At 46.7% G+C, this 18,352-nt stretch overlaps 4 protein-coding genes across 4 annotated transcripts; 2 read left to right on the top strand and 2 right to left on the bottom strand.

Moving 5' to 3' along the window:
- Window positions 1-3,508: 3,508 nt before the first annotated feature.
- On the bottom strand, window positions 3,509-7,116 carry bimC (Kinesin-like protein; the record flags this gene model as incomplete). The annotated part of the gene is made up of 3 exons (XM_031150128.1): window positions 3,509-4,408; window positions 4,459-6,615; window positions 6,667-7,116. 3 exons carry the CDS (start codon window positions 7,114-7,116, stop codon window positions 3,509-3,511), a joined length of 3,507 nt encoding a protein of 1,168 aa, XP_031006793.1.
- A 586-nt stretch (window positions 7,117-7,702) lies between these two features.
- Window positions 7,703-9,316, top strand: LHYA1_G005179 (UPF0183 protein; the record flags this gene model as incomplete). The annotated part of the gene is made up of 2 exons (XM_031150129.1): window positions 7,703-7,754; window positions 7,806-9,316. 2 exons carry the CDS (start codon window positions 7,703-7,705, stop codon window positions 9,314-9,316), a joined length of 1,563 nt encoding a protein of 520 aa, XP_031006792.1.
- Window positions 9,317-9,592: 276 nt separating this feature from the next.
- On the top strand, window positions 9,593-12,785 carry ism1 (Isoleucine--tRNA ligase, mitochondrial; the record flags this gene model as incomplete). The annotated part of the gene is made up of 3 exons (XM_031150130.1): window positions 9,593-9,714; window positions 9,772-11,593; window positions 11,640-12,785. 3 exons carry the CDS (start codon window positions 9,593-9,595, stop codon window positions 12,783-12,785), a joined length of 3,090 nt encoding a protein of 1,029 aa, XP_031006786.1.
- Window positions 12,786-16,071: 3,286 nt separating this feature from the next.
- Window positions 16,072-17,647, bottom strand: MCH5_2 (Riboflavin transporter; the record flags this gene model as incomplete). Its single annotated transcript, XM_031150131.1, has 5 exons — window positions 16,072-16,234; window positions 16,283-16,558; window positions 16,607-16,712; window positions 16,771-17,039; window positions 17,139-17,647. 5 exons carry the CDS (start codon window positions 17,645-17,647, stop codon window positions 16,072-16,074), a joined length of 1,323 nt encoding a protein of 440 aa, XP_031006787.1.
- Between the last annotated feature and the right edge of the window lie 705 nt (window positions 17,648-18,352).

Below are 18,352 nucleotides of genomic sequence, written 5' to 3' on the forward strand. Positions count from 1 at the left end.
CGTACTTCGAACAAAGTTCCCTAAACAGGCCACAATATGCCCCAAAACAGCTTCGGTCACAATAGGTGGAACGTGAATAAGGTAATACTGTACACTTTGAAGTTTGAATCATACGAGCTCCTGTTAATAGTTACTACCGAAACCCCGAAGCTAGCCCGCACCATCGTCTAGCTTTCCTCCCCTTACCTTAATAATACTTTGTTTCGAAATATTGACGATGAACTTGACTAGCCTGCTCTAGCTCTACCGGTGATTGTCGTTATATGCCTCCAAAGAGTTGTTTTGCCTATCATGTGATAGCTATCTGGCAACGCCAATAAAGAGTACCTATCGTCCAGTCCATCCAGGCTCGATTCTGATCAAAAGCCGTAAGGAGTCTCCGAAGATTGTTGAGGTCTCACGAGGGAGAGACGTTTACCGGGTAAGTCCCAGTCTTCTAATAGGCAGGTGCTTTCGGAGTTATCCGAGATTGACAGATGTTTAGGTTTCAGGCTAAAGGAATCGTATCGTCCATCTTTGCAGCTCCACCTTTTTCTCCTTTCCTAACCCTTTTCAGCTGCTTTCCGCTCTAGTGTTTCTAGCTGGCTGCAGTGGCTGGCTTAGTTTTCCTCTACCAGGGGGAAGTAAAGGACTAATCAAACCGCTGATTGGTGGCTCCGGGATCTCCCCATGTGGTCAACCGTCAATAGTTCAACATTATCATTCTCGATACTTCGTATTGGGGGCTGGTGGAAATCGTGCCGAGCTGACAGGTCTCCTGTATCGACCTTCCCTGGATCTGGAAGACGGCCCGAAAGTTTATTCACCAGTATTGTGGGGATATTTCTTGCTCTTCTTAATTTGCACACTTATTACTTACAGAAGCCGCAGACACCGATGCTCTTCCCAGCAAAAGCGCCCCCAAATTTATAGCCTTATTCCTTGTAAATGTCAATTCTTCTGGTAAACTCATATGTTTTTGAACGGTGTATACCCAAGTAGTTAGTATTTTGACATTTTACTAGCGGAGAGATCTCTGTGTTAATATTCTCCTAAAGATATACTTGAATGCAGTATTGTTTTCAACAGCAAGTGGTTACTTAGAATGCCTGTCATATGACTATCGGTCAGGGAAATTGCGAATAGCTATGATTATAATCAGTACAGTCTATAACTCAATAAGCAGTGCTACTATTCATATTTCCAAGTGGTTGCCTCCAAATAAAACCCAGCTCTAGCTTTTCCTTTTAAGCTTATTAAAGTTCCGTTATGTTGCTAATGTGTCTCCAGGTCAAGCAACGATATCAAAACTTAAGACTTCGCATACGCGCTCCATTAACTCAAAAATACGTCTACCTCGCACGAGCTTAAACATGATATCGAATATATCTACAAAACGAGCGGAAAAGTGACTCCTGACTGCAGAGACTAAGAGTGATGATAATCATATTTTTGATAACATGTTTCGATTAAAAGTCAATTCGTGTTCTACAAGGTTTCTCTCGTCACTCATGACTGGATCGCACTGATTATCAATCAAGGATTATACTTCCATCTGTTACAAGCTAGTTGCTTATTACTCAGTTTGAAGTTCTGTACTAGACCTTTCAAGGCCAATTTTGGTCTAGTTTCTGCCCAGTTTGGGTTTAGCGGGGCGGAAGCCATGGAAACCTAAACTATATAATTCAAGCTTCTAGAAAGCCCTCCTACTTGGTGTTCTAAATAACAGAATTCGATTCCAAAAGTACGGGTGGCAGTAGGCTACTCTGGCTAAGTTTCGGGAGAGCCCACGATACAGGCTACTAGAACTAGCCTCACATGACGCTAAAGACGCGCTTACTAGAGGTTGAGAATTCTTATTGGTCTATATGTGAGGTACAGTCTCGCCATGAAAAAGTACAGCTGCGAAACACTGGCATGGCAATAGAGAACTAGGTGATATCTATCCACTAGCCTCATCGCAAGTGCGTATCGAAACCATATCCGATACCGATACCCCTATATCTATCAGCCTATACAATTCCTTAAACTTGAGTCCAGGTCATTCACAAGAACATCGAAGTATCTACTCCTTCTAGGTTGGTGTTGGCTTGGCTATTATTCGGAGATGCCAACCGAAACCCCCACGTTGAAAAAAACCAACGTCTTAGACTTTCCAAATCAGAAAATATGTCCCGATCGAGGTTTCCATTTAAACTTTCTACTTGCTTTCTACCACATCGATTGAGATACACCGAGCAAGATACACCGAAAACGAAGTCAACGCGAAGTTGTATCTACGCGTACATTTTGAAGCCGCCACGCGTCCTATCACTCGGCCGGTTGTTGCCCAACTCTTTGACCACGGGCTAGTGTTTCTATTCCTACGAGAAGTATTGTAGCTTACTTGCCCTGAAAAGTTGCTGATGGCATGATTTGAAGTGAAACTTAGAAGAACAGTCAAAGGCAAAGACTACCTTGATAGCAAAGAAAACAGTTAACCGGAATTACCTTTCGAACACCCCTTCGTACGCAACTTCTAACAAGCACAATACAAGTCAAAAAGCAAAAGCCGACGCTAAAAACAGGAGTGAAAACTGGGAATTGAAATTTTATGATCAACCGCTCTACTTGTAACTAAGATCTTCAGAGCCCTTTTCATCCACGCGCAAGAGGAGTGAATAAGCCGTGCAATCTCCGGTAAACAATGATCAAATAACATTACGATAACATTTCCCTACATCACATGCTACGCAACTAAGTAGTCTCAGACGTTCCCCCTGAATCCAATATCCCCGTCCCGCCACCAATACTCGAAAGCACAGCACCTAGCATTCAACATCTAGTCTTTCTTTCTCCCGGAACATACAAGTAGAAGTTTGATAATGAATAGATAAAGTTTCTCCACGGAAGATTCAGTAAAAACCAATCGCCTTTTCGTCAGGACCTTCCCTACAAGCCTACTCAGGCTAGCTCTCGCGAGCCTAGGAGACCAACGCCACAGCAACATACCACGCCTCACATAATAGTAACCAACTAACAATCTTCTCTCCTCTTTGCCACACCCACACCACGCAAACAAAACACCAAACATTGAATAGCCCGAATCCATATCCCTTATCCCGTTATTCCCCATCACACAGCTACTCTCCCACGCACGCACCAATGGCAAGCGTAGAAGCAGATGCACAACCAATAGCTCGATGCCGATCTCCTTGTACCGGCATCTAGAGAAACTCCTACCCATACTTTCGAATTCCCATTACCGGTAGCTTCCCTGATTGACACGGATAAAATTTCCGTACCGTCGTGTAGATCTGTAGATCTCCGTCCATAATGCATGCTTATACGAAAGAAGCCGAGTTTATCGAAATACGATTTTATTCTTCTACGTGACTCGCGTCAAAACCCCAAACCAATAACACCAGTTACCTGGCGGTAGAACAAAACACGCAACCCGTCCCCGTCAATCAGAAGAGTGGGCGCCAGACTCAAAACCTTAATCCGACGGAAAAACCCCGGAACGAAAAGCCACAGCCACTAGAGTATCTCATCCCGTCCTTGGACTTCTTCTTCGACCGGTACTCTGCTGCGCTAGCATCGGAACCGCACTGTTCTCCCTCCCCTCAGCCGGCACGACATGGACACTCGCATTCGCGCTCTTCTGACCGCTCCTTAGAACAGGTAACTTACCACTGACACTTCTTTTGAAGATTGGAAGCGTTTCTTTCGTGCTGTCGCCGGAATTACCGGAACTGGAGACGGTTTGGAGGTCGAGGTTTAAAGTGTGGGTGTTGACGTCTAATTCGCGCAGACCGCCTGCAGTGACGGGTCTGGTATCGGTTGATTCTGACAGAGACCGAGAGAAGAGCGGTATGGCGGTTGTGATTGTGGTATTATCATCCATGGCATCGTTGAAGATAACGGGGACCATTTGCGGTTTGCTGGGACTTGCGTTTGCAGGGCGACGAAGGGCAGCAAGTAAGCTCTCGTGAGGTTGTGTCCTAGGTAGCTCTGTTGGATATTGGTATTGGACTTTTTGGGGCGTCTCGCCTGTTGATTGGTATTCTTGCAAGGTTGTTTCTGCGATCTTTGACCGGAGATCGATGAGAGGTTGTTGCAGGATTGAGTCCAAAGGTGCTAGAGAATCCTCCAGTGCGTTTGTCTTTATTGACATCTCGTCACCCAGGTCTTGGACTCGTTCGTAAGTTGAGGTAAAGTGAGTGCCGATGTTGCCATACGAGGACTTAACAGTAGCAGAGAGTCCGCCCAGTGATCGGACATGATCGTCGTGATGCTTGGTATTTTGAGATCGCGCGCGAGTAACAAAGTCATCGAGGGCTTGCATCTGGGTATCGATATCTTTCCTTTGTTCGTCGACAATACGAACTGTCTCATCATGAACTGAATTCGTAGCGAGTTGAAGAGATGAATTATGCTTGTTGGCAGCCTAGAAGCATGTTAGTTCAATTCGCATTAAAATGAATGTGTGCTTCTTACCTGCCAGTCTTCCTTCAATTTACTCTTCAGTGTTTCTCGTGATATGAGAATATCATCCACGAGCTTGCCTTCTTTTTCGTTCCAGGCGTCCATTCCCTTGCTGTATTGCGTCTGTGACGCCTCAAAGATATCCTTCGAAGACGTAACATCTTTACGGACCACTTCAATCTTCGCACCCAAGCGTGCGTCTTGCGTCTCTCCCTGAGCCACAACAAGACTCGTGATTTGTGATAGCAAGTTTTGGCGGTCAAGAGCAGCTTGGTCTCGCTCCTCCTTGAGAACTTCATCTAGTCGTGAAGCAACTGCAGCGTTGGACTGCATAGCAAGTTCGCTTGCTGTAGTCAACTGCGTTCGTAGTTCATTTGCTTCAGCTTTTTGGGCATTGACGTGTTTCAGTAGGTCCTCAAACAAGCCCTTGAAGTCGCGACCGAGCGAGCTGTAGGATGTATGAAGCTCGGTGTGGAAAATGCCAAGCTCACTGACAACTTCTGCAGAAATACGTTCCGCGGCATCAGACATGCCTTGAAGGCCTCGCCCAACTCGCGTTTTGACATCTTCTCGGACTGTCTTTATCTCCTCAAGCACTGTGTCCATCTCATCCTTGGATGACTCCGTTTGTTGGGAGACTTCCTTCTCGGATGCTTCGAAAGCAGATATGTTCTCTTCTAGAAAGGACTGTGTATTAGATAGCTTTTCCAGCTCGCCCTGGACGAAGGATTGCATTCTAGTGGATACAGATGCCATCAACTCTTGCTGTTGAGATCGAAACTCGTCAACTCTCGATTCGACCATGCTGGTGACTTCCGACACTTGTGCTTGCGACAAGTTCCATGTGTTTCTGTTTAGCGACTGGAGATCCGATTTCCGTCTGTTCTTGTAGTGAAGTTCGTCCACATCATGGACTGTCTTGCCTAGAGTAGATAAGAGCTTCGTGCCAATGGTATTAAGTTGATCTTCTGTTTCTTCATGTGCTTTGCGGAGCACGGTCTCCTCAGCCAGACTTTGACGGGTGTTTTCCAGGACAAACTCAGTCTGCGCTAGTACACCTTGTGTCTCATCAAGGACCAGTTTCGTCCCATCGTTTTCCTTCTTCAAAGTCATAAAATTCCAAGTTAGAGCGTAAAGTTCCTGGACTTTATTACGTAGGTTGATTTCCATTGTTTCGATTTTGGCCCCTTGTTCCTCAGAGAGAATGCGCCGCGATTCGCTCTCAACAGTCATCTCCTCATAACTTTCATTCGACAGGTACACGCCATTACGCTGTCGGGTTGCAATCAGCTCACCCTTTAATCTTTCAATCTCCAAGGTAAACTCTTTCAATAGTGTTTTCTTGTTGATCATTTGGTTGACCTGAGGTTTATTGCGGATGTTCTTCGCTCGGAACGCATAGTCTAATGTAGAGATCGTTTCCTCCAGATTACTTTTGGCGGGAGACACCGTAGCAATAATGCAAGTTTTTGTCCGTCCACCAAGCGAGTCTTGCAACAGTCTGGTAAGTTTCGACTCGCGGTATGGAATATGCATACTTCGATCGACCAGGGCATTGATCACGCGGCCAAGAGTCAACAAACTCTTATTGATCAGGCCCGCCTCAGCTGCCCTTTTGTTCTCCGCACCACTTCGTTGAATGTTCTCGCTACCTGCCAAATCGACAAGATTGAGCTTTCCCGCGCTGACATAGTCCTCGCCATTCTCAGCAGTCCTCTTGACGTACGCTGTCACTGTAAACACTGTGTGACTTCGACTACTCAGATCATTGCATTTAGTTGCTGCAACTTGGCGCTTGTGACTTCCTGCTTGAAGAAGCTTGATTCCTTCGGTTGCGCTCTTGATATGCGATTCTTCCATGCCCTGGACGATCGTGCTCGAATGGCCCTTTTTGCTGTTGTCGTCGTATATCTTGAGCTTGGCAATATCGTCTGGGGAAATCAGATCGCGAAGTTCTTCGTTGTATAGCTCGATGAATGAGCATTTGACAGAGCATTCCGCATCGTCAATCTCTAATTTGCGGAAGAGAGAATGAAGGGCACGGGGTATTATTCCTGCTGCATCGGAAAGCATTCCAAATGTCTCGTTCATATCTCCAGACATAGTGTATGTTTTGCCGGTGCCGGTTTGTCCGTATGCGAATATGGTGCAGTTGTACCCTGCAAGCATCTACAAAGTGTCAGCGCAAGTAAACAAATGTGAATCCAGTGTTAAACGTACTTCATCCAAAATGGGAGTTACAACATCATCGTAGATCATAGCTTGGTCCGCGGCAGAAGAAAAGACCTTGTCGAAGTGATATGTCTTATTGCTGAGTGCGCTTGGTCCCATCGAGAGCTTCAGACTCTTTCCCTTTGCTCCGTCTGTAGACACTACCACTCCGCTATTCTCGCGGACTTCGCGCTCGTTGCGCCCTCTACACCGCACCACAACATTTATATTTGTCTCTTCTTCATCGTGGTCAAAGTCTCGCTCCTTGCGCTTGGTGCCGCCGCGGCTAGTGGCTATCGAGGCGATCGACTCTGCGGGTGATGCTGCGCCAGACCTGTCTATTCGAGATCCGGGGGGGGCTGCGGATTGTGATCTGGCAGCCGATGGCCTTACTACTGGTGGACGCATACTGTGCTTGCGAGAAGGCGCGACAGTTGCCGGCCGTGGGAGTCCTGCCATACAATGATAACTGCTTGTTAATAAATAGAATCAACCCCGTGAGGGTGGGCGCGTTGCTGATTGAAGCGCGATTTGGTACAGTGTTTGTTCCAATCTGTTGTTACACAAACTTGTAAGTATGCTCAATGATTTGTATTATCCAGCTTTTGGCGAAGAAGGCGATACAATGCGAGTTTGATAAGAAAGCTGTGATTTTCGTGAGCTGGAAAGTGAAAGTCAAGTGTTGACGTCCCATGCAAACGAGGAACCGACGAAAAGGCGGCCGCGGTTGCTACCATGGCAACGGACGTTCTGTAAAAGCGGCAGAATTGTTTCGACTTAATACCGCGGCTCAAGATATATCATAATATCAAAGAATCTTATAATACTTGAGTATTCAATAGAGTTGTAACGCCTCAAGTGAGAAATATCAATGCTTTTCGTACTTTATCACCCTTAAAATAGGGAGATAAGTGATTGTAGAGTTGACTTATTGAATGCCGCTTTTAAGTCGAGCTGCTACCCCTCCACATGACGGAGCATAGCTTCACTTCCCTTCACGACTTCAAGGACCATCGCCTCTTTTCCTACAACAAATGTTCCCAGAATGTCTCTTTTCACTGCCCAAGTCCGTCCGGGACAGGCTTTGGGCTTCTTAGGTACGAAACCCTCTCTCTGAAACCCATATGCTCATCTAACACTTAATCTAGTACTGGGAGCTACCCTCCACGACATCCTCACACGACTGAAAGCCGAACCTCAGCGTTTCCCCAAGCTAGATCTCACATATGAACACACCGCGCCTGTGGAAGATCCCGTCGTTCTTGATCTTGCTGCCAACGGTATCCGTTTGCGATTCGATGGGCCCGAACAGCGTTTGCGACTTATCGAAGTGTTGGACTTCACCAAGAGCCACCTTACATACAACGACAGAGATGTCTTACGGCCTGCAGCGAGTACCCCGGCGGCGCTATTGCAGAGTGGTCCTACGTATCGGCATATCTATCAGAACTTATTGGGACCAACGTTCCCGGGCGAATACGTGGAACCGGAAGCTGGCGATGAGACCGAGATGGGACTCTATGTGCTGTCATATCCGGGCCTGGCATTCTCCTTTCCGATGCACTCCTCGTCTTGGTCGCCTGGTAAAGATGTGGTATCACTTCTTTCCTCATCTGCCAGCCATCCTGCGACATCCATGGCAATCTTCGCTGGGGATTCATGGCCAGATGCGCGAGAGCGTTTGTTCACAATGACGATGGACCCGCTGGACACATTTGCTACAATTATAAAGGGAAAGGAATCAGTTCCAGCTGAAGTACGGCTTGTGAAGATACATGGAGAAGGACGTCTAGAGCTCCTGCGATCCAGAGGGCATGTTCCACTCTGGATCCGGCTGGGTCATACCTCACCACAGGAGCTCGTGACAGAACTAGGGCCCCCCGATGCCATCTATCGGAAGAATGACCAACGGATGTCCATCCACAAACCCCGGCAAAACACAGGAACCTACAATCGCCCAGATCCGAATGATTTGAGGCTTCAAGATGATTCGACGGATACAGATCAGTCATCAGCGCATACGGCGACTGATGACTCAGACGACGAGAACGAAGAAGGAGAGGTCGCAGGAAATGTATCTGGAGAGTGCTTTTACAACTACTTTTACCATGGCTTTGATGTTCTACTCTCGACTCCCACTTCACCATCCCAGCGTCCGCCTTCGAAACAGGGAGCTTCTCATGAGCACGAATCTGATAATATAGTCCCTACCGATGCCTCTTCTCGTCTCGTTGCTTCGAAATTAGTTCTCCATGGTAATGTTCCTGGTTCATACCCCTTCAACCGGCATAGACGATGTCGTTGGGAAATTCAGTATTTGGAACCTGGCAAAGAGAAAAACATTGCAAATTCAGAGACTCCGTTCAAGGATATCGAAAGCAGATTACACGAGGAATGGAAAAGCATATACAAGAACGCCGAGGAAGCTAAGGCTCGTCAGCGCGGCATGGTGTTGAATCGAGACTGGGGAGATAGTCCTGGTAGCAGTGTTGAATTATTGGGTGGATGGGAAGAGAGTGTTGGGGGGAGGAGAAGCGATATTGCTGGTCCTGGGGCTGAAGATGTCAGGGGCTTAGGCAACACTACACTTTTTGGGTTCCCTGGTTTGGTCTTTGAAGTACTGAAGAATGGTACAGTTAGTGGAATCACCGTATTTTGATTTTACTACCAGAATGTGTTATTGGGTAGATCTTTGCATCGCTGAGTGGTTCTTGGGGTTTCGAGATGCGAGTTTGGATTTGGCGTTGCATTTACAAGGAAGGAGTGACTCACAAGATACCAGAATAAAGATAGTACAACCCATTGACTCAGAGAGCTTTGTGCTCCTCACATATAAAGTGTCTATTTCCTTGAGTTTGGGCTGTATAGTTTCCATTTACAAAGACAGATTTTGTCCGTGCTTGCCGCGTGATCGCGTGTCACCCTAGAAAAAAATATGTTGGAACCTGCGAATACAGGAACTTCAGAAAATGCGCCAGTTGCAGGGCCCACGACCATGCCCGTACGTCCACCAGGCTCATGGTCATCGACTCTAAGACTACCCAAATCTGCATTTCCGTAACATTTACTCTCCTAATTCCCTCTCAATTGCCATCTAATCTTGTGTTACTATAGTCCTCGACCTCTGCCCGCAAACAGAGACAGATACCTAAAAGCATGCACCGATGACCTCTACACCTGGCAGCGTCGTGAGCGCGCGGCTCAAACCCCCTTCGTCCTCCACGATGGGCCCCCCTACGCAAACGGCAGTCTACACATCGGGCACGCCCTCAATAAAATCCTCAAGGACCTAATCCTGCGCACCAAGATCCAAGGCGGGTCGCGCGTTACGTACGTTCCGGGCTGGGACTGCCACGGGCTGCCCATTGAGATCAAAGCTCTCGAGAAACAGCGCGAGCATGGCGAACACACCATGGACGCAGTAGCCGTACGGAGATTTGCGAGGGACTTGGCTGAGACCACAGTGGATGAGCAGAAGAAGGGGTTTAAGGAGTGGGCGATAATGGGAGATTGGGATAAGGCGTGGAGGACTATGGATAAGGGGTTTGAAATCCAGCAGCTGAACGTTTTTAGAGCGATGGCAAAGAAGGGACTCATTTTCAGGAGATATAAGCCCGTATACTGGTCTCCGTCCTCGAGAACAGCATTGGCAGAGGCGGAGCTCGAGTACAAGGTTGATCATGTTTCTACTGCTGCTTTTGTGCAGTTCAAGGTTACGAGTGTTCCGGCGGGATTGAGGGAGAAGATGGGGGAGATGCAGATGAATAATCTTTATGCTGTTATTTGGACGACTACGCCGTGGACACTACCCGCGAATAGAGCTATTGCTGTGCATTCAGACCTGGAATATGTGGTTGTGAAGAGTGGCGGGAAGGGTTTGATTGTAGCTCACTCAAGAGTGCCTGAGCTCATGAAGATTCTGGACAAGGAGCTGCCATTGGCTGTTTGGCCCTTTCTCGGCAAGGAGCTCGAAGGAGCCACATATGTTAACAGTCTCCGAGGCAAGGAAGCAGTGGAACAGCCTGTGATTCACGCAGACTTCGTCTCTGCCGACTCTGGTACTGGTGTGGTCCATCTCGCTCCTGGCCACGGTATGGATGACTATGAAGTTTGTATGCGATTGGGAATTGAAGCTGCGGCCCCTGTGAATGACGTGGGGCACTTCACTTCAGCCGCGCTCCCTGATGATCCTCAGGCCTTGGAGGGAAAACCAGTGTTAGGGGCTGGCGGCAAGGCGGTTTTAGAGCTCCTGGGGAATAATGTCCTTGCTACACATAAATACAAGCATAAGTATCCCTATGATTGGCGGACGAAACTTCCGGTCATCACCAGAGCTACAGAACAGTGGTTTTCGGATGTTGGTAGCGTCAAAAATCAAGCTCTGGAAGCTTTGCAGGATGTCAACTTTTTACCGGAGAAGGGAAGGGCAAGGCTAGAAAGCTTTGTGAAGGGAAGAAGTGAATGGTGTATCTCGAGACAGCGTGCTTGGGGCGTTCCGATTCCTGCCCTGTATGATGAAGATGGAGTCGCTGTCCTCACCGACGAAAGCGTGGCTCACATCATCGCTGTGATCGATAAGAAGGGAGTTGACGCATGGTGGACTGATGCTGCGGACGATCCTGCTTGGGTCGTTCCCGGATTGAATGGCACCTACAGAAGAGGAAAGGACACAATGGATGTATGGTTTGACAGCGGGACGAGTTGGACCCAAACTGAGGAGCAAGCAGACGTCTATCTTGAAGGTTCGGACCAGCATAGAGGCTGGTTTCAATCGAGTCTGTTGACACATACCAGTGCTTCTGGTCGAGCTGGTGCTCCCTTCAAGACGCTGATTACACATGGGTTTACACTCGATAAAAAGGGCAAGAAAATGTCCAAGTCTATTGGCAACACCATCGCGCCTAGCCAGATCATGGATGGGACATTACTTCCTCCAGTATGAAATCTCCCATGTTCAAAAATCAAAAGCTGACTAATCACAGTACAAAGCACGCAACTCCAAAATTGCAGTTCACCAAGCGATGGGAGCCGACGCCCTCCGCCTCTGGGTAGCCAGTAGCGACTACACGCGCGACGTAGTAATTGGCACGCCCGTCCTTAAATTCAACCAATCTGCCCTCCTCAAATACCGCATGATCATCAAAATGCTCCTCGGCTCCATGCAAACACCCCTCATCCGCGACTCCCCAGTCACCAAACTCGACCAAATTGCCCTCGTCCAACTGCAAGCCGTAATGCACGAAGTGCAAACCGCGTATCTAAACTACGAGTTCTATAAAGCGGTTAATGCGATTAATAGGTGGATCAATACCGATTTGTCGGCGTTTTATCTAGAAGCTATGAAAGATAGACTGTATTGTGGTGACGGCGGGGGTGTTTTGGAGGAGATCTTCCACGGCCTTCTGAAAATGCTGGCCCCTATTACGCCGAATCTCGTTGAAGAAGCGTGGGATTATAGACCGCAGTGGATGAAAGCCAGCTCACAAACCCATCCCTCTCTTCGACCGCTCACGGAACCGGTCTTTGATGCAGAACGCTGTGATGTGGCAGAGCTGGAGATTAGAGATGAAGTTCCGATTTTATTAGCGGCAAATACGGCGATCAAGACAGCGCAGGAGGAGGCGAGAGGGAGGAAGTTGATTGGCTCGAGTCTGGAATCGAGTGTTGTGCTTACTTTGCCACCGAAATTACTGGAGGTTTTTGAGAGATATACGGAGGAGCTGGCTAGTATTTTTGTAGTGTCGTCTGTTCAGCTAGTTCAAGAAAAAGCTACAGATGAGGCAACAGTGGAACAAGCTCGAGAAAACAAGGCAGAAGGGCTGTCCGCGGAAACAGCGCACGAAGCGTTCTCAAATCAAGCAGAACTCGTCCTACCAGCAGCAAATCCCTCGAGTTCCGAACAACCACAACAAGAAACCTCAACATCGTTACGAACCCAATCCGCCTGGACGTTCTCCTCCACCTTCTCTATCCTTGGCGAAAAAGCCAGCGTTACGATCTTCCCGCCCAAAGCGGAGAAATGCCCTCGGTGTTGGCAATTCGTGGCGGAGGAAGATAATTTGTGTGGCAGGTGCAAGGAGGTGGTGAAAGATGTGAAGGATGATGAGTTGGTGGGGCTTGTGGTGTAGATGTTTTTGTTTTTGTTTTGACAGGTGGAATGTATTATATAGGTGTTGGGAGTAAGATAGAATGTAAATCTCAATTTGTATTATTATCCCTTATAGAGCAGCTGACTGATATTTGAGTTTAGACGCCAATATGCAGTTTTGGTGGTGTGTTAAGCGGGTACGATGTAAATTAAGTGTATACGAGTAGTGGTAGCTAGGATGTCCGTATGCACGCATTATTCCTTAGTTAGGAAGAAAATTCCACAGGCTGCCCAACATATTCACCGATAGATGCATCCTGGTCATAAGAACCGCAAGACTTTTGTTTAATTTCTTTTCCCGTTTTGCTTTATGCATGTAGCATGGTGGCATACTCCCTTCCAAAATAAATTTCCCTTGGATGAATGAATGGCACACAGTTTAGGAAACAAGGCGAGGTGTCGGAAATCAATCCTACCTGTATTTCTTCAAATCATGCGCCTAACGCTTTCAAGGGCGACATCTCTGGAGATGGCTTTGTCTATCTTGCTTTGCACGACGAAATTTCCTTCACATGTAGAAGACCGCATGGTAAACGTGGAACGGGTTGGAATAGATCTTGGCGTGGTAGTAAACGCAACGCGCCTGGCCGTAGGGGCATGGGAGAAGATACACTTAAGTCCATGGGTTTCTGTTGTCATGGGAAGCCGATGATCTAGGCGTTGGCATCGTCGTCTTTTCCGAAAGGTAATAATGATGGGATTCATGGGAATTGCGTCGATGAGCCTGATGCCGAATAATTTGAGAACGGACAATTACACTTTTCATTCTAATATGTGCTCACTTCTGGCTGCATTTTAGTCCGACAGCCAAAGTATAGCTAGGGCAAAGTCAAGTTCCCATGTTACCTAGAACCCAAAAACTCCTCGATCAAGCAAACAATAATTTATAGTCCCATCGAAAAGGCTTCCAAATGCATGTGCAGTTGCTGTGGCCCGGGCCCCCCTAGCATGCTGTTTAGGTCCGATGATAATGTCTGCGACATCGCTTTTTGTGAGTACCCAAGTCGGACCACAGCTGTGTCCATGTTGCCAAGTGTATCCTCCAGGTGTACGTGTCAGAAGCTTGTTCGACTTTTCTTCAAGACAACTAGACGATAAAAGTCTTTTCTCGTTCTCTTGTGTGAATACTTCCAGCGAGATCCCATTAGCACCCTCAAACTGTTCATGAATGCCCTGCCTATGTCGAGGCTCTACCAATACTTCTTGCACTTCTCGTTATGGCTCTGCCACGTCAGATCTTCTAGCGACTTACCAGTGCCCAGATTAAGCCACCTCGTAGCCCATATAACCAAAAGGTCTTCCTCTCCTCCCCTCTCAATATTCCTCATGCTGATTTCATAATCCATACAGCAAACCCGACATGAAATAACACCCGTACGTGCTATTCCAGCTGATAGTCCTCCAGGTTCTTTCCGTATGGAGCTCACGAGACGATTCCAATGGTCGTTCTCATTCTTATATGGCCCGAATGGGTTGACAAAATCTAAATCTTTGCACACGTGCATCTCAAGGCCGCCCGGCTTCCTGAGCTTCCAAAGATCCGACCCTGGAATTGAAACCCAAAGCTGAGAGCGGAGTAGGAGCTTCTTGGAGACTATCCGCGCTTCGACGGATAACATCTCTGTGTACTCGCATGTAGCATAAAGATGGTCCCGGCCTCCTTCGCTTGCCCTCAAGCCCCAAATGCGCGTAGACCTGGAAGAAAATCGATGATTAGCCCGGAATCGTAAAAGCTCAACAGCGCGCAGGAGCGGATACTGTTTATACAACATTCCTAAATTCAAAACATTTTTTCAACTTACCTCTTTTCAACTTCTGTATGCTCAAAAGCTTCCAGCGGCATACGGCCTTCCAACGCCATTTTCACCTGGACAAAATGCACCTCATATGATTTCCTATTTCTTTGTACCACTCCTTTCGAATGGTAATCACGGCGATCCCAATCTGATGGTCGCGGTATCCATTCCTTTTTATTAGGCCAGAATATTGCCTTCGAAGCTGTCTCTGGATTTCCAGCATCGTAGAATTCAGTCGACCGTAACAGGCGATTAAATTCCGGGGAGAAATGGTCCGGCCATAAAATGGCATCCCCTGTGAAGAAGAATATAATTAGCCTTAGACCATGAGTTATTTTTTCCCAAGCTCAAGACTACTTACGAAAGTGGAACTTATCGCAGCGATTGCAGTAGAAAGACCTCTTCAAATCTTTGGCTAGGAGTCTTTTGAACATGGCAGAATCCACCGAAGGTTGTTTGGTGATGATTTTAAAGTCTACATGGAGAGCATTTAATAAGCCGCGGCTGCAAAGAGCGAGACACACTGCAGCGTTCGGCCGCAGAAAATCGCGGATCGAGAGCAAGATATCGACTGTAAGATCGTTAAAGGTAGTTGGTGGCATTTTAGCTGTTGAGGTTGCGGGGTCCATAGAAAGAGTAAATAATTATTAATAAACAGAGACTGATGGAGAGGAGAGATGGTCTTCATCTAATTTTTATCAATATTCAGACGGTTGGTTTATATCTTCTTGGTTAGTCCAAATGGTAATTATGAGTTGTGACTCAGTTTATCCTTCCCGTGTCACCATAAGGTTCAGGGTCCTCACTAACAATGAAAAGGATACCCATCAAAGGCATTGAATTCTCCAAACCGCAAAGAATGTGCTAAGAAAGAACATATCACGCCGAGGAACATTTGTGACAGATGTACCTATTCTTTGCATGTGTTGTGTCCCCAGCGGACCTCGCTTATGCACTACTCGGTTAATAAAAGGGGCTGGCGGGGTAGAAATAAATATACGGAAAGCCAATTTGAGGATGTGCAGGTATACATAACCCTTTTCATCTAATATAAAGCCTTTTCGAAGAGCTTAATGGCATGCTTAGCTCTATTTTTCTATTGCTGCGCATACTCCATAAATCAAGCAGCTTGCATATGCTTTCTAAAGCTTGCTTCTGCTGGAATAGCTGCGGGCATCCTTGTATTTATAAGCGTGCATGATACCTAGGTAGTTATCCCATCGCTCTTGCATGAATTCTTACTAGACCATTACAGCTATAGTAGATTTCCTGAAATACTCACTAAAAGATTTCCCATCCCCAAGTTCGTGGTCTTTAACTTTCTTTTTGTAATGAGTATTGGAAGAACTGTAGAAGAATGATTGGGGAAATTAGTGTTCATTGGAAGTTCTACTATGCTATACCAAGATAAATTATATACGAGGAACTTGGTTTTACTTCTGAATATATTTCCAGGGCGTAGCTTTCATTTCAAATTTTGGTTAGCCATTTCCACTGGTAATCCAGACATGCCCAACGTGCCATCACAAAGCTCCCCAATGACAAGAAAAGGATTCCACCAAAAAAGGCGACAAACCCGGTTGCTCCAATAGTTGGTAGCAGCTCTGCGGCAATAGGAATACAAATCAGGGTCCTAACTATTATCAGCAGATTTCAATATTCTAAGAATTCTCATACTTACGCAAATGCCACAACTGAGTATGAGGTGCCATAAAATTGACCATACTCATCTGCCTTGCAAAGTTGCCCGATGCAAACAGGAGCCATACTAATGATACTTCCCGATCCGAAGCCGAACAAAGGAGCGAAGATGTAAAATAATACCACGTGATTGCCGACGGGAAGCCAAAGAGCGAATGTTACGACAAGAGATAAAGTCAGCGTCAAGATCATGGTGTTGAAACGGCCATAGCGATCAGAAAAGTAGCCAGAGAAGGAACGGCCGAATGCCGAGCCTCTGTTTGACCATTAGCTTAAAAGAAAGTAGTAAAATGTGTTCACTTACGCATTTAGAACGGCGACGATGTTGAAGCTGGTCTGAGTACTGAACCCCTGACCTAAAGCATAGGTAGGAAGAATTCCAAGTGCTCCAAATAGTACAAATTCGAAACCTAGGCAATGCTAACATTAGTACATAAGCAGCCTTGTTTTGGAGACATTTAAACTCACACGCAACTCCGATCGTAGCCCAAGAGAATCTTGCATCCTGAAAACATCTCAAGTCTACAGTCCCGCCATTCTTTCTCGGCGGCAGTCTTCCTCTAATACACAAATTTCCCGCGGTCATCATTACCAATACGATTAAAGCAATGAGCCTCACCGCCCAAGCCCAACTCAAATGCTCAAAGGCCGGCTTTAGAATCAATGGGAAGGCTATACCCCCAACACTTGATCCCACAAACGCAATGCCAGAAGCCATGCCTCTCTTGACTTCGAACCTGGCCCGATGAATTAGCATAGTAAAGAGTCAAGTGTTTGGAGAGAGCTCCCCAGCTCCCATAGAGGAAAACAGCCTTTTAGAATGAGAATAGGCCTACCAATGGGCAACAACAGCCAGCGCAGTAGTAGTTAGGAACGCACTACTAGCACCACTCAAGATCCCATAAACTAGCATAAAGTGCCAATACTTGTTGCATTCCGCCAGAAGCACCAAACTAAGGACGTACAACACACTACCGAGCAACAAGAGCCATCTCGGACCATATCGATCAAATAATGGCCCAATCTGCACACCCAGAAACAAGTTCAGGAATACATTGACAGCAAGGATCCAGCCTATGTCTCGCGAAGCGTAGGAAGAGAGTTGGTGCGCCTTCCAGTATGCCTGGAAGATCCCGGCCGAGGAGATGAGGCCGAATGTGCCGGCGATGATGGAGAAGGAGCCGAAGACTACGAGCCAGGCTCTCCAACCGCCTTCGGGAAATGTGTAATCGGCTCTGGAGCGAGAAGTCGTGGTCGGTTCTAGATCGCGGAAGAGATTGGGGTTTTGAGGGGCAGAAGTGGGATGAGTCGAAAGCTCTTGCGAAAAGATGGCGTCGCGGGCCATTGCTTGAACTTTTATGTATTTTGGTATGTTCTAAAAGTAGAAGGAAACGATACAAATAGATGTAGAAACATTGTGGAGGGCAATTGAAGGAGTTTCTGAAATTTCTGACCGACTTACTCACCTTTGCAATGGTGGGGTCGAAAGGCGTGTGTCGGCACTAGCTTGGCATGACAAGGTCTACAGTACAGTACCCCATGCATATTATTTACGGCCTGGAAAGCATCCAAATAGGCAAGTCTTTCCGGCACGCGCATATAGCAATGAATTCAACGAGGCCTAGTAAAAGCTTTACAATACTTCTTTATACTGTTGTATGCTGAACGACATGTGATCTGTTCCTGATCTCGCTAAATAACCAGCTCGATCAAGACACGATATTCTTCGTAACTTATTCAATCTTAGCATTTGCATCAGATCTTCCATTATGCCTGAAAATTAATGCAAAACAACAGTTGTCAGTATTGTCGTAGCCAGGAAGGTGAAAGAGAAGCCGATTAGTCATAACATCGTCATTAGCGATAACCACCGTCAAAAAGTGACATCTAGGGATGTTGGTATAGGATGCCCCAAAATCAACGTGGGAAATAGTATTAATCGTTAAGGGCATTATCTTGTATCAAAAGAGAAGATTCCATTCTTTCGGAGAATAGCTTCGAATTCCAAGTGATTCCGAGGTCTGAACCAATGAATAGCTGATTTGAAATG

The sequence above is a fragment of the Lachnellula hyalina genome, assembly GCF_007821495.1.
Source record: "Lachnellula hyalina strain CBS 185.66 chromosome Unknown contig00038, whole genome shotgun sequence".
Lineage (NCBI taxonomy): Eukaryota > Fungi > Ascomycota > Leotiomycetes > Helotiales > Lachnaceae > Lachnellula > Lachnellula hyalina.